Raw genomic sequence first — 12719 nt, 5'->3', positions numbered from 1 at the left:
CTCAGAAGTATGAACATAGACATAGAAGTTCCACTCAGTAAAGCGGAGGTTAAAACATTCATACAGAAATATGCACAAACAACATGGCAAGATCATTGGGACCTTAGTGATACAGGAAGACATCTTTATAACATTCAAAGGTATGTGGGGGATGGAAGGAAGGTGGGGTTTAAAAGAAGGGAGGAAAATGTCATTTCTCGGATAAGAATAGGTCATACAGGTCTCAATCATCCATTAAGTATAATAGGAAAGCATCCAACCGGAAAGTACACTGTAGCCAGCCAGAAACTGTTGAGCATGTTTTACTGCTTTGCAGGAAATATAGTACTCAAAGAAATGTGTTTTTCCAGACACTGAAGAAAGCAAAATTCCATGACTTGTCGCTATCAGGACTATTAGGGAAAACATCAGGCAATATATATTGTGAGATTATTACATTTCTAAGAGAAATTGATCAATTTAAAATAATCTAGAGTTTTGGTTCTTTGTTTTGTTTCTTTTCTTTATTGTTTTCTGCTTAGTCTCTTGTCCACACTCCAGTCCAGTTGGTGGCGGTAATGCACCTACAAGTTGGTTTGCCAACCGCCAATAAACACGAAAGAAGAAGAAGAAAAAATGTTTTGCCTAGTTTGGCCCATTCCCCCTTCCGTACGTTTCAACGTAAACGGACACACGGAAGCGGAACATTTGTTGTAAACAAAACTGATACAAACCATTACGAGACAGACAAATGAAACAAAAAGAAACATTGTCATATTTTGTAAAAACCCAGCTTGTTAACGGTAAGCATCCTTCTATTTACTGTTAACCGCTCCAGTTGTTGTCTATGTAGGGAATGCTACAAGCGGAAACATATGATTTATTATGTAATGCCCAGCCGTTTAATGCTAACAAGCTAGCTGCTAGCTGCCGAACTTCATGTCAGCTAACAGCTAACTTGACTCCGTTTGTGTTAGCTAACAAGTAATACTAATGTGCTAGTACTGTCAATACTCCGTTACAATTACAATTAATAATATAATATAGTTAACTTAAGTCAGCTATATAACCAAACTGGCCTTACTGTCAAGTTATTCAACGTAATTCTAAAATTAACCTTACAAAGTCAACTAAATACAGTTAAAGTTGTTGCTAATAATGTTAAGTCACTGGTTATATCAGTTTTTATTGCATACAACCTCATCCCTAAGTTATATCCTATATCCTATATAATGAGTGTTTATTTTTGATGTTCATTTAATAAACATAAACACCAGCAAGTGAGGCTGTGGCTCAGTGGATAGTGTGCTGCACTTTGAATCAGGGGATCGCAGGTTCAACCCCCACTGCAGTCAGCATGTCGTTGTGTCCCTGGGCAAGACACTTCACCCCAAATTGCTCCTGTGGGGATTGTCCACAGTACTGAATGTATGTAAGTCGCTTTGGATAAAAGCGTCTAACAAATGACATGTAATATAATGTAACTTCTTTACATTTTTTCTAAGCTAACGTTTTCTTGTCAATCAGACAATATGGCTTAATATAAAGTGGTCACTGTGAACCATGCCGAGATAACACTGGAACAAACTGTTTATTTATATTTTTAATATGCCAACATGAATAATAGCTCATGCTGTAACTTATAGCTACTCTCCATATGAATAGTTTAAGTAACTCAGCATGGACGTGTATAAGTCACTGAAGGTATATTGTCTAAAAAGAAGACTATCTGGCTGAAATAACCACCTCTTTATATGAAATCTTCACCCCCCTCACCTCTGTTTCGTTTTCATCTTTTTCAGATGTTTGGCAGCGGTTGAAGCAGGTCCCATCTTGTTCCTATAAGAAAGCATATTTTGGTGTTGTATGCCCGCAGAAACAACAGTAGCCAACATGTCCAGGAAGCAGACGACGAAACCTGTCGGGAGAAGCAAGAAGAATGAAATGGAACGCAAGAGGGACGAGCGGGCGGCACGCAGGGCCATCGTGAAGGACCGCAAGAACCGGCCTCAAGACGGGGATGATGGAGCAGAGTTTGTCAGTTTCTCCAACCAGCTCCAGGCCCTGGGGCTCAAGCTGAGAGAAGTCCCCGGAGATGGGTAAGAGCCAGAAAAAGATTGTGGGTTCCTGCCCTGCTGTGCTGTGCTGTCTTTAACCGTCACTGAAATGGCAACATGTGTCTCTATTATATTATATACAGAAAGCTTCAAGCTGTCTCATCATGAGTTACCAGGATGCCTTGGTAGAGGAACAAAATGTTTCTATGCCTACACCTCCCAAGCCCAAAGTCAATAACAATGTACTGTAAATGGAAGTGCAACCTATCTGTAGCTGCATGCAGGGCTCGAGCTTAAGGACGTCCCGTCGTCCCGGGGCCGAAAAAAATAGTGTCAGGGAGGATAAAAAATAATTTTGGGACGAGAGTTAAAATAAAAATACCCTGCTAACTCTACTACAAACGCAGATGAAAATGAAATCGACTGCACGTTGTGTGTAGCACAGCACACAGTTATTAAACCTCCTTGTCAACATAAACACACAAAACATTTAGCAACCCGCGAAACACACACACACACACACACACAGTACGTAAGCTGTGCCCATGGCTGTNGCCTCTGTACACCCCCTTCTATTTACATGTAATGGTTTTAATCCTGCCTCCTCCTCACATGTTTTCACTCTCTGCAAGTGCCGGTGCAGCACCGCGTTTGGAGGCAGGATTAAAACCATTACATGTAAATAGAAGGGGGTGTACAGAGGCTTTGGATAATTAACTTTTGGAAGAAAATAAGTTAAATTAATCGTAAGTTTAGTGAGTACTTTATCAATATAACGTTCTTTTAATGTTAATTATTGAGGATTGATGAAAGGTTACTTAAAAAAAAATGTCTTAATGTTCTAAACATTTTGGGGCCCCCGTCAGTCACGGGCCCTTAGAATCGTCCTAACTTTTCACCCCCTTACGGCGCCCCTGCATACAGTGAAAATAATGTTAACTATAAGTTATAAAATAACTCCTGATACATTTTGTTAAATATTTGTAACCCAACTTCTTTTGTGTCGGATAAATCTGTATTCTTATCATCATAGAAAACTGTGTTGTCTCTTACTGCTACCTGTAATGTAGCAAAGGTCATGGATTTTAACAGAATACTTTTTCTTTTGTAATAAGTAAAACAATTCCTGCATGTTTATGTTGTACCATTTCATGTTGTTGATCTATTCCTTCGTCGTCTGCAGCCATCTCTTCCTCATCGTCACTCTGAGAGACAGAAAAGTTGAAATCAAATTAATTCAATAAAAAAAGAGGGGCTATTCCTGAGACAGGCATCATAAAAAGAGCATTCAAACAGGATACAAAGACAGTACATGACGGACGAACCTTGTGGCAATGCACAGTGGCAATGCATTAAAAAAAAAATCAGTGACCAAGTAGCAGAGTCATAGTTAAGTCCACCAGTGAGTCCAATTTCTTAAGTCTGTGGATCAGTCAATGCAAAAAACTACAATTTCATGATGTGGATCCTCCCCTTTGTCATCTGATATCCCGCCAGAATGGTAATCGGCCTGAGTTAAAGCAAAAGGCTACACAATAACTATCCTGATAATATGATTTTAATGAATCTAACACAACCTCATCGTCACTGTAATACATTATACTCTCACCCACCATTCGATCTTCATTTGAAGCTTCATCACTGGGTGAGTCAGAGTCTGTAAATTGATAAAATCACACAGCTGTTACACAGACATTTATACACACATTGATTGTTGGCATTTTCATTTGGCATCTCAGCAAAAAGCTAGGGTTGGTTTATACTGTATATGTCTCAGCTTTTTTAGAGTCAATATTGATTTTATATGTTTTTATAACGTAATTTACATATATTGCCCTACCTGTTATCAAAATAGGAATAATAGCAGCATATACACGAAGTGAAATCTATACATGTACATCTAAAAAACGTTTCAAAATGTTGTAGTATACTCTGCTATAATTCGTGAATACAGTAATGTGAGACAAAAACTAGACCCTCCAGAAAAACGCGATTCTGCGTCGCAGAATTTACCGCATAATCAGCAAAAATGGCGCGATTTCTAAAAGGCCGCATATTTATCAAAAGGCCGCATAATCCCCGCATTTTCTACACAAATATTGAGAAGAAAAAAAAGTTAACTCGTCTTGACGTGACGTCACCAGCTCGCGCATCACAGAATGTAAACAACACTGTTATAGAGGAACGGTGGAGCTCCAAGATAGAGAAAACACCAAGATGAAAATATCTAATCCATCTCATTTACAGACGAACATTTCTACTAAAAGCCGGGCAAAAAGTGGGGGGAAACTATTCTGCACCCCGTGCAACTGTGTGTTGGAGCATAAAGAAAATCGACGGTGACGACCCACTTTGATCATTCAAACATTCGAAATGCTTTCTGCTGCTGCGGACAAGAAGCCAAACAACCACGTTCACGAGGCATCAACCTCCAAACCCTTTCGAGGGCTACAAGAAACGAGGTGAGTAGCCTACAATATTGAAGCTGCAAATAAGAAACGAGTAAAATGAAAACAGAATGAGGCGGAGAAGTGTGTGTGTGTGTGTGTGTGTGTGTGTGTGTGCGTGCGAACATGTGACTTATCAGTAACTTTAGACATCGTAAAACAATTTTAAACAAGATTTTATTGTAGATTATACATTTTACTGATACCAACTATATAATATTTACCTTAGTTCTTTAAAAATAAAATAAAATAAAAAAAATATATTTTTTGGAAATATATTTTTTAATTTATTTTTAATTTTGAATGACAATCAAACATGTGGGAAGAAGGGGGGCGGGGCCCCTAGCGCCCCTATGGGCCGGCCGCCACTGCATGTAGGCCTACATCTAAAAAACCTTTCAAAATGTTGTAGTATACTCTGCTATAATTAGTTGAATACAGTAATGTGAGACAAAAACCACCAAATGAAATACGTCTTGTATGGGCAGTTCATCCCGTTCGTCCAATATGAAGAGAAAACCTGTCCTTACCTGTCACAAGTTGTGCCTCCATACGGGTCCTCCGGTACCGTTTTGTAGTCCTGGGAATATCTACCTAAATCTGACAAATATCTTTTGTACATTCTCAGGTTTTCTCTCTTTTTGTGAATGAGAATCAAAATTAAATAACTTTTTCCAGGCACGGATTATTCTGCCGATGAGGATAGCTGGTGAGTGGTGACGTGCGCGTGCCCAACTTTCGCCTCGCGCTTCCCGCTTCTCTAGCGTTGCTAGGATACAGACCGCAGTGCCAACTGCAATCTCCGGATTGTAATCACTTTGTTGCCACTACTTAGAGCTACTTTTGAACACAAAAATGTACGGGCTCTATGAATTTAGCAATGATACAATCGAAGTTGGCCGGTTAAATTTAATTGAGGGGGAGTACGATCCTGAATTGGACAAGGAGTATCTTGTCTGGTGGCCCCAAAATGGGAAAAAGATGGCTTGGACTGCGAAAGTGTTATCAACTGGCGGTAAGTTTGCATATTTAAAAAGATCATACATGTACAGCTTATCATTATTATTATTATTAACAGTTGTTAGGCCTATGTTTTATTTGTTAATATATAGCAGTGGCGGCTAGTCAATAGAGGTGCTATGGAAAGTTTTATATTTATAATAAGTACAATACTATTTAGTATATCAAATCTAAACCATTATATGTTTCATTAGAATAATTACCCTCTCTCGTCTGGGAATTAAGCACCCCAGCGCATCTTCCACAGCCCCACCTAAAATATGTTTCACCAGCTTCCACTAATAAATAGTTTAAATCACCTGGCTACATAGGTATTATCAGATAAGTATCATAAGTATACTAATGGGTGTAGCATGACCATATGTTATATTTTCCTATACAGAGTATCATTACCAACATATTGTCATGTAAGCAGACAATGTGACTCACATACAAATGTNTTGTTACTGCCAAAAGAGTGTAGTTGTTTTTATTTCATATTGCACTACAAGTGCACTACTTAGAACTTGATTGTTCAGGCTACAATAAAGATGCCTGTCAAAATGTCTAAACACATCTTTTGTGTTTTATTGTTCAGCTACATTTCATAATGATAATTGCTACAATGATGGGGAGTTGTCTTTTCTCTTACTGTGCCACAGAACAACACAACAACTTGTATTTGTATTATTATTATTTTTAAAGTAAAGTAACTTGTTACTAGTTACTTTTATAATTTAGTAACTAACAAAGTAACTAGTTACTTTTTTGAGAGCAGTAACTATAACTATTACTAGTTACTTTTTAAAAGTAACTTGCCCAACACTGGAAATTATGCAGCAGACACATAAATGTACTACATATTTCAACATTGGAATATGGTGAGTATGTGCAGTGGACAAATGAATTATTGGATACGTCCGAATGATCTTAAATTAAATAGACAGAACTGAGGTAATTGTTTTTGTAGCCAAAGAGGAACAAGTGAAAGCACGGACAGGACAGAGGCATAAAATACAAATATGAAACCTGAAAATGAGCATAATAGGAACTTTGAGAAGACGTGTTCAGGTTATAGGCATCAATCCCCCAGAAAACTGCAGGTTCTTTTAAATCGAGGTGGAGGCCTTTCCCATCTCCTTGGCATAGAGTTGATCAGGTTGTTGATTGTGGCCTGTGGAATGTTGGTCCACTCCTCTTCAATGGCTGTGCCAAGTTGCTGGATATTGGCAGGAACTGGAACACGCTGTCGTATACGCCGATCCAGAGCATCCCAAACATGCTCAATGGGTGACATGTTAGGGTTAGAGTTTAACTGACTGGTTTCGGACCCCCCCAGACCCCCCCAATAAAGCAAAACTGCACGTTTCAGAGTGGCCTTTTATTGTGTCCAGCCTAAGGCACACCTGTGCAATAATCATGCTGTCTAATCAGCATCTTGATATGCCACACCTGTGAGGTGGGATGGATTATCTCGGCAAAGGAGAAGTGCTCACTATCACAGATTTTTTCAGATTTGTGAACAATATTTGAGAGAAATGGTTATTTTGTGTATGTAGAAAATGTTTTAGATCTTTGAGTTCATCTCATGAAAAACGGGAGCAAAAACATAAGTGTTACGTTTATATTTTTGTTCAGTGTAGTTTTGCCATGGTGTTAGGTTATTCCACACTAGTTAAAGTAAATCAAATATACACCCCTGTCAGAAGTGGTCAAAAGAATATAGTTAATAAAATCTGCCTCTTTCTCCTAGCTACCATTCAACATGAAATGGAGCTGAGACACAAGAACGACCTGCTCCGCATTGAAGCGCAGTCCAAAGCCCAAGCCCAGGTGGAGAGGGAGAACGCAGACATCATCAGGGAACAGATTCGCCTGAAAGCTGCTGAACACAGACAAACTGTCCTTGAATCTATAAAGTGAGGGCAAAATGAATTTCCTTAATCCTCAGAGTAACTGGCATATATCTCCTATCTCCCTCAGCTGGAAGTGAAATTCCAGAGGGTGTCAGCAAGCGAGGTTTCCACATTGGAGGCAGTCAGTGTGATAATTGTGTTTTGTTCCCGGCAGGACGGCAGGAGTTGTGTTTGGGGAGGGATTCAGGGCCTTCATCTCCGACGGGGACAAAGTCACAGCCACGGTAAATCAATGTCAGATCTGTCACACTTTCACCACAAGAGGACTGCAGAGGATTATGTGTAGCTGTGGTCTTCATGCTGTACAGTATATTTGAAGATGCATGTGTTGGCCTATCCACAGGTTGCTGGGTTGACTCTGTTGGCAGCAGGAGTGTATTCAGCCAGGAATGCCACAGCGGTGGCCGGCCGCTTCATAGAGTCTCGTCTTGGGAAACCATCACTGGTCCGAGAGACCTCCAGGATAACTGTTGTAGAAGGCATCAAACACCCAATCACGGTCAATATACATACTTATTTCCATGTTTTCACTAATCATGTTTTTGGTTGAACCTGCTGATCAAATTAACCATATTTTGCTAACGAAGTAGATGCAGGCAGCATATATCCACATAGAGATTATTTAGTTTTATTTGAACATTTTCTCGAGCCTTGTTTTAATTCAGATTTTTTTACTTCGGCCTGTAAATCATGGTAGTTCATCAAATGTATTTTTTTTTTTACCAGACATTGTTAAAATCGATGTGTTATCCATGGGACATCTGCAATATATTCACGTATTCCTTCTAAATTGACTATATGTGAGGGGTATTTAAAAAAATCCCCCAAAATCAGTTTTTAGACTAAACATAGCTTTATATATCTATAGCAAACCAGAATAAAAAAGTGTTAAAGGATTCATGTAGATGTTCTGTATATTATGGCTAGATAATAAGAAATTATATTAAAATATTTATTGGACACAATAACTATGACTGTTTTAGCCATTAAATGATTTGTCACCATCCAACTCCCTTATTCTAATTTGTAGACAACCAAGCGTCTGAGAAGCAGACCTCAGGATGCCTTGGAGGGCGTGGTTCTCAGCGTGAGTTATTTACCCTGCATGGATTTTATTGATATATTTTAAATTCAACATTCAAATGCTCTTTTTAAGACTTTGTGAAAAATGCTGTCATTGAATTGTTGATTACACAGGCCAATTTGGAGGAACGGGTAAGGGACATTGCCATCGCCACTCGTAACACCAGGCAGAACAAAGGCTTGTACAGAAACATCCTGATGTATGGCCCCCCTGGAACTGGAAAAACACTCTTTGCCAAGGTATGACTGGCTTTTGGATTTTCTTTTCTTTTCCTTTTTTGTTGAAAACATTTAATCAATATTTTTGATACATTTTGAGTATATTTCTTTCATTAATTAAAGATGGTGCCCCTTTGTAAAGCAGTATATTAAGCTTAATTGTTACATGATATTTTTAAGACTGTTGTGCATTTCTATTTTTCCTTTATTGCCTCTCTGTTCCTTTTTAAACAAAGCACATTCTGTTGCCTTTCAGAAACTGGCTCTCCATTCAGGGATGGACTATGCCATCATGACAGGTGGGGACGTGGCACCCTTGGGGCGCGATGGAGTCACTGCCATGCACAAGGTGTTTGACTGGGCCAGCACCAGCAGGCGAGGGTACAACACTTTAATATGCTTCATTTACACTCAATAAATTAGTGCTATAAAGTGTATCATCTTCTGAATATTGACTCTGAGAGTTAATTAGTGTAGACTGTATTTTATGTTGCATACAAAGCTGCCGTTATCTTGCTGCTCTGATTTAAAGTAAGGGGATTTACATACAAAATGGCAGTTTTTTTAAGCACATTCCCTTTGATGTTCTCTTATTCACTGCAGCGTCTTGCTCTTCGTGGATGAAGCCGATGCGTTCCTGCGTAAGCGATCCTCAGTGAGTTCAGCTGTTACCATATGCATGGTGATGATGCCCTGTGTTTTCATCAAATATTCATGAGTCATGATTTTTGCATTGCAGGAGAAAATCAGTGAGGACCTCAGAGCCACCCTGAATGCATTCCTCTACCGCACTGGGGAGCAGAGCAACAAGTCGGTATCTTACGTGATTCGCTGTGCATGGCTTGGCGTGAAAAGGATCATTGCCATGAATGAAAAGGTCACTGGCTGGGTCTAAAAAGTCTCATTCTCTCTCTTCAGGTTCATGCTGGTGCTTGCTAGTAACCAGCCAGAGCAGTTCGACTGGGCCATTAATGACCGCATTGATGAGATCGTAAACTTTGCGTTACCTGGTCAAGAAGAGAGGGAAAGATTGGTGCGCTTGTATTTCGACAAATTTGTGCTGGGTCCTGCCACTACAGGAAGACAGTGAGTACACTTATTGTATATTAATTTCAAACAGCTACTGCTGCAGTTCTGTTGCAGAGGATATTTTCTACTGCAAATGAAATAATTGGTCTCTCGAGGTTGCATTATGTTGTTTGTAATGTGTTCCGTCCTGAAACCAAAGTTGTGTCTGAATCCTTACTTATTGCTTTATTAAATGTTGTTTAAGTCCTCAGGAAGTTTAGCACAGAAGCTGTTATAAAGTGTATTGGACAGTTAAAACCAGTAAATGTGCAGAGGATCAATGATCAGAAAAAAGCTAAGCTCAAGCCTTATCTCCTATACAAACGTCTTGTGCTTTAATTCAACAGGAGATTAAAGTTAACTCAGTTCGACTATGGCCAGAAGTGTTCAGAAATTGCAGTGCAAGCAGAAGGCATGTCTGGTCGTGAAATCTCCAAACTTGGTGTGGCCTGGCAGGTGAGTTGAACAGCCTGATGACACAAAATATGAATCTGCTTCGTAAAACATCTAAAGCAAACCTTTGTACTGATTTTGTTTTCCTTGAAGGCTGCCGCATACTCCTCTGAAGATGGAGTTTTGACCGAAGCAATGATTGACTCAAGAGTTGAGGAAGCCGTCAAGCAGCATGCACAGAAAATGGACTGGCTGCTTATGGAAGCAGGTGCGAGTGTTGGCAAGTTCGGTGTAATTGTCCCTAAGGAAATGGCTGCAGAAGTCACAGCCCAGGAAGCTGCTTCACTTGCACAAACCGAAGACACAACCCCAACTATACAACAAGTCCTTCCCCTCATTAATGTTGTGGGCAGCGCTGCCCAGGTGGAAGCAGCTGCTCTGCCTACAGAATTAGAGGCAGAAGCTATCCTTAAAGAAGCATCCACTTTGGTTAAAGAAAGTGAAGCTATTGCAGTTGAAACCATTGTTGAAACAGCCTCTGCTGCTCCGTTGGTGCAAGAGGTTGAAGCCATTAAGGACCTAACTGAGGTTGTTGGTACAGCTGTAGCTACAGACACTGTTGTGCCTGAGGTGAAAGAAGTAGTCGCTGAAGTTATAGAGGCTGAGAGCATACCAGCTTCCATCGCCAAAGAGACCGTTGCTGTTAGTAGAGAGACCGAGGCCATTGAAGCAGTCAAGGAGGAAACAGATGTTCTAGCACACTCGGAAACAACAGTCACTGCTGTTGCTCAGGAAGAGAAATTAGATGCCGTCATCTCTAATGTTGTCCCGGAACCAGAGGCTACAGTCGTTGAAGTCCAAGAAACCGAGTCCACTGCCACGATCATTGCTGCTGTAGAATCTGAAGCCATCAAAGTTGTCGAGGTAGTAGCAACTGATACAGGAAACGTTGCAGAAGAAATTGCAAGCAATGTGGCTCAAGAGGCTGAAGTAATAGCAACTTATGTGGCCAGGGTTGCTGATGCCGTAGCAACCGTCAGTGAGGAGATTGAGGCAGCAGTCGCCAAGGAGGTCGAAGCTGTAGAAAGTTTGGTTGTCAAGGACTCAAATGAGGTTTTGGGGGAAACTGTGTCTGAAACTTTAGAGATTACTAAAGAGGCCCAAGAGGTTGTAACAGATGTGGTCAAGGAGTCCGAGAGTATTGCTACAGAGCTTGTTAAGGAGGTTGAACCTTTGATTGCTGAGACAGCTGCCAAGGAAGCTGAATTAATCTCAACAGAAACTGAAGCCAAGGAGCCTCAGACTTCTGCCATTGGGTCTACCACAGAGGTTCAGACTTTGGCTACAGAGATTGCTGCCAAGGAGGCCGAGGTCACATCTGCAGAAGTTTCCAAAGAGGCGGAATTGACAGCCGCAGAAGTTTCCAATGAAGCGGAAGTAACATCCGCCGAAGTTTCGAAGGAAGCTGAAGTAACATCTGCAGAGGTTTCCAAGGAAGCAGAAGTCATAGCTGGAGAAGTTTCCAAGGAAGCAGAAGTCACACCAGAAGAGGTTACCAAGGAAGCCGAAGTCACACCAGAAGAGGTTTCAAAGGAAGCCGAATTCCTGACAACCAAGGACGCAGACACTGTCTCTACAGAAGATGTGAAACTGCCCGAGACTGCTGAGGTTGGTGCCCAAACAAGTCCAGCCACTGAGAAGTCGGCTGCCTCTCAGACCAGCACTGAAGAAGTAGAAACTGAGAAGCCTCTTTCAAATGAACAGAGTGGGGATGACAAGGACAAACCCCAAGCCAAGCCTAGTCCAAAGAAATGATCACTTGATGTGGATGAAATGCTGTTAACGCTAGGTGTGAAACACTTACTTTGTAGTCTGTCTGCTATTCTATCAAAATGTTTAACACAATTACTGTGAACGGCTTCAAGGTAATATTTGTATTCTGGCCTGTAAGTTTGTAAGAATCTGAGTAAAAGCATTTGTGGACCACTACAATTGTTATGTATTGCATTTTTGCTTTCTTTCTTTCTTTCTGTCTCTCTTTTGGTTGTCATTGTCGTTTTCAAAATCTGGCTGTGTGACATTTTGAGAGTGTGCCCTCTGAAAGGGTAGTTCTCATGTGTTTGCTGACCGGTACTGGCAAGAGTTCAAAAGCACCTCTGTAAAAATGTTGGTTCAGAACATTTCTTTCCTGGCACTTCTTAGTAAGAGTGCTGGTGCAGACCTGCCCTTGACAAGTTTTTTTACCTTTCATAAAATGACTGTGGGTTCTGCCAGCCAATTATTTAAATTTAGTCAAGCTAGTCTCCAACAATGCTCAAGTTACTCACATTTTTTTGTCTACTAGTGTTTTACACTTACGCTTTAGACCCAGGTAACTTTTCCTCGAAGATGTGCTGAACAAGAAAATAAAAACTGCATAATTGATGCAATCAAATTCCTGACCGCATCAAGAGAAAACTTCCAAATGATTCGGTAATACATGTGTTAGTGTATTTTGCTTTTCAGATGTGAGGATTTATTTTTGACTTTTCTCAGTTTTAAATATTTTTAATCTGTTG

At 40.3% G+C, this 12719-nt stretch overlaps 1 protein-coding gene across 1 annotated transcript; it reads left to right on the top strand.

Annotated features, from left to right (window-relative positions):
* The first annotated feature begins 7111 nt into the window (after positions 1-7111).
* LOC104959049 (uncharacterized) lies at positions 7112-12150 on the top strand. The gene is made up of 11 exons (XM_010786904.1): positions 7112-7401; positions 7553-7622; positions 7742-7897; positions 8429-8485; positions 8596-8721; positions 8957-9081; positions 9304-9355; positions 9440-9510; positions 9619-9786; positions 10116-10224; positions 10315-12150. The coding sequence occupies exons 1-11, from the start codon at positions 7133-7135 to the stop codon at positions 11974-11976; spliced, it is 2865 nt and encodes a 954-aa protein (XP_010785206.1). The 5' UTR covers positions 7112-7132; the 3' UTR covers positions 11977-12150.
* The last annotated feature ends 569 nt before the right edge of the window (positions 12151-12719 follow it).

Source organism: Notothenia coriiceps, unplaced genomic scaffold (genome assembly GCF_000735185.1).
Source record: "Notothenia coriiceps isolate Sejong01 unplaced genomic scaffold, NC01 NC01_scaffold00001083, whole genome shotgun sequence".
NCBI lineage: Eukaryota > Metazoa > Chordata > Actinopteri > Perciformes > Nototheniidae > Notothenia > Notothenia coriiceps.
The sequence above is the reverse complement of the archived record's forward strand: the minus strand, read 5'-3'. Positions and strand labels throughout refer to the sequence as shown.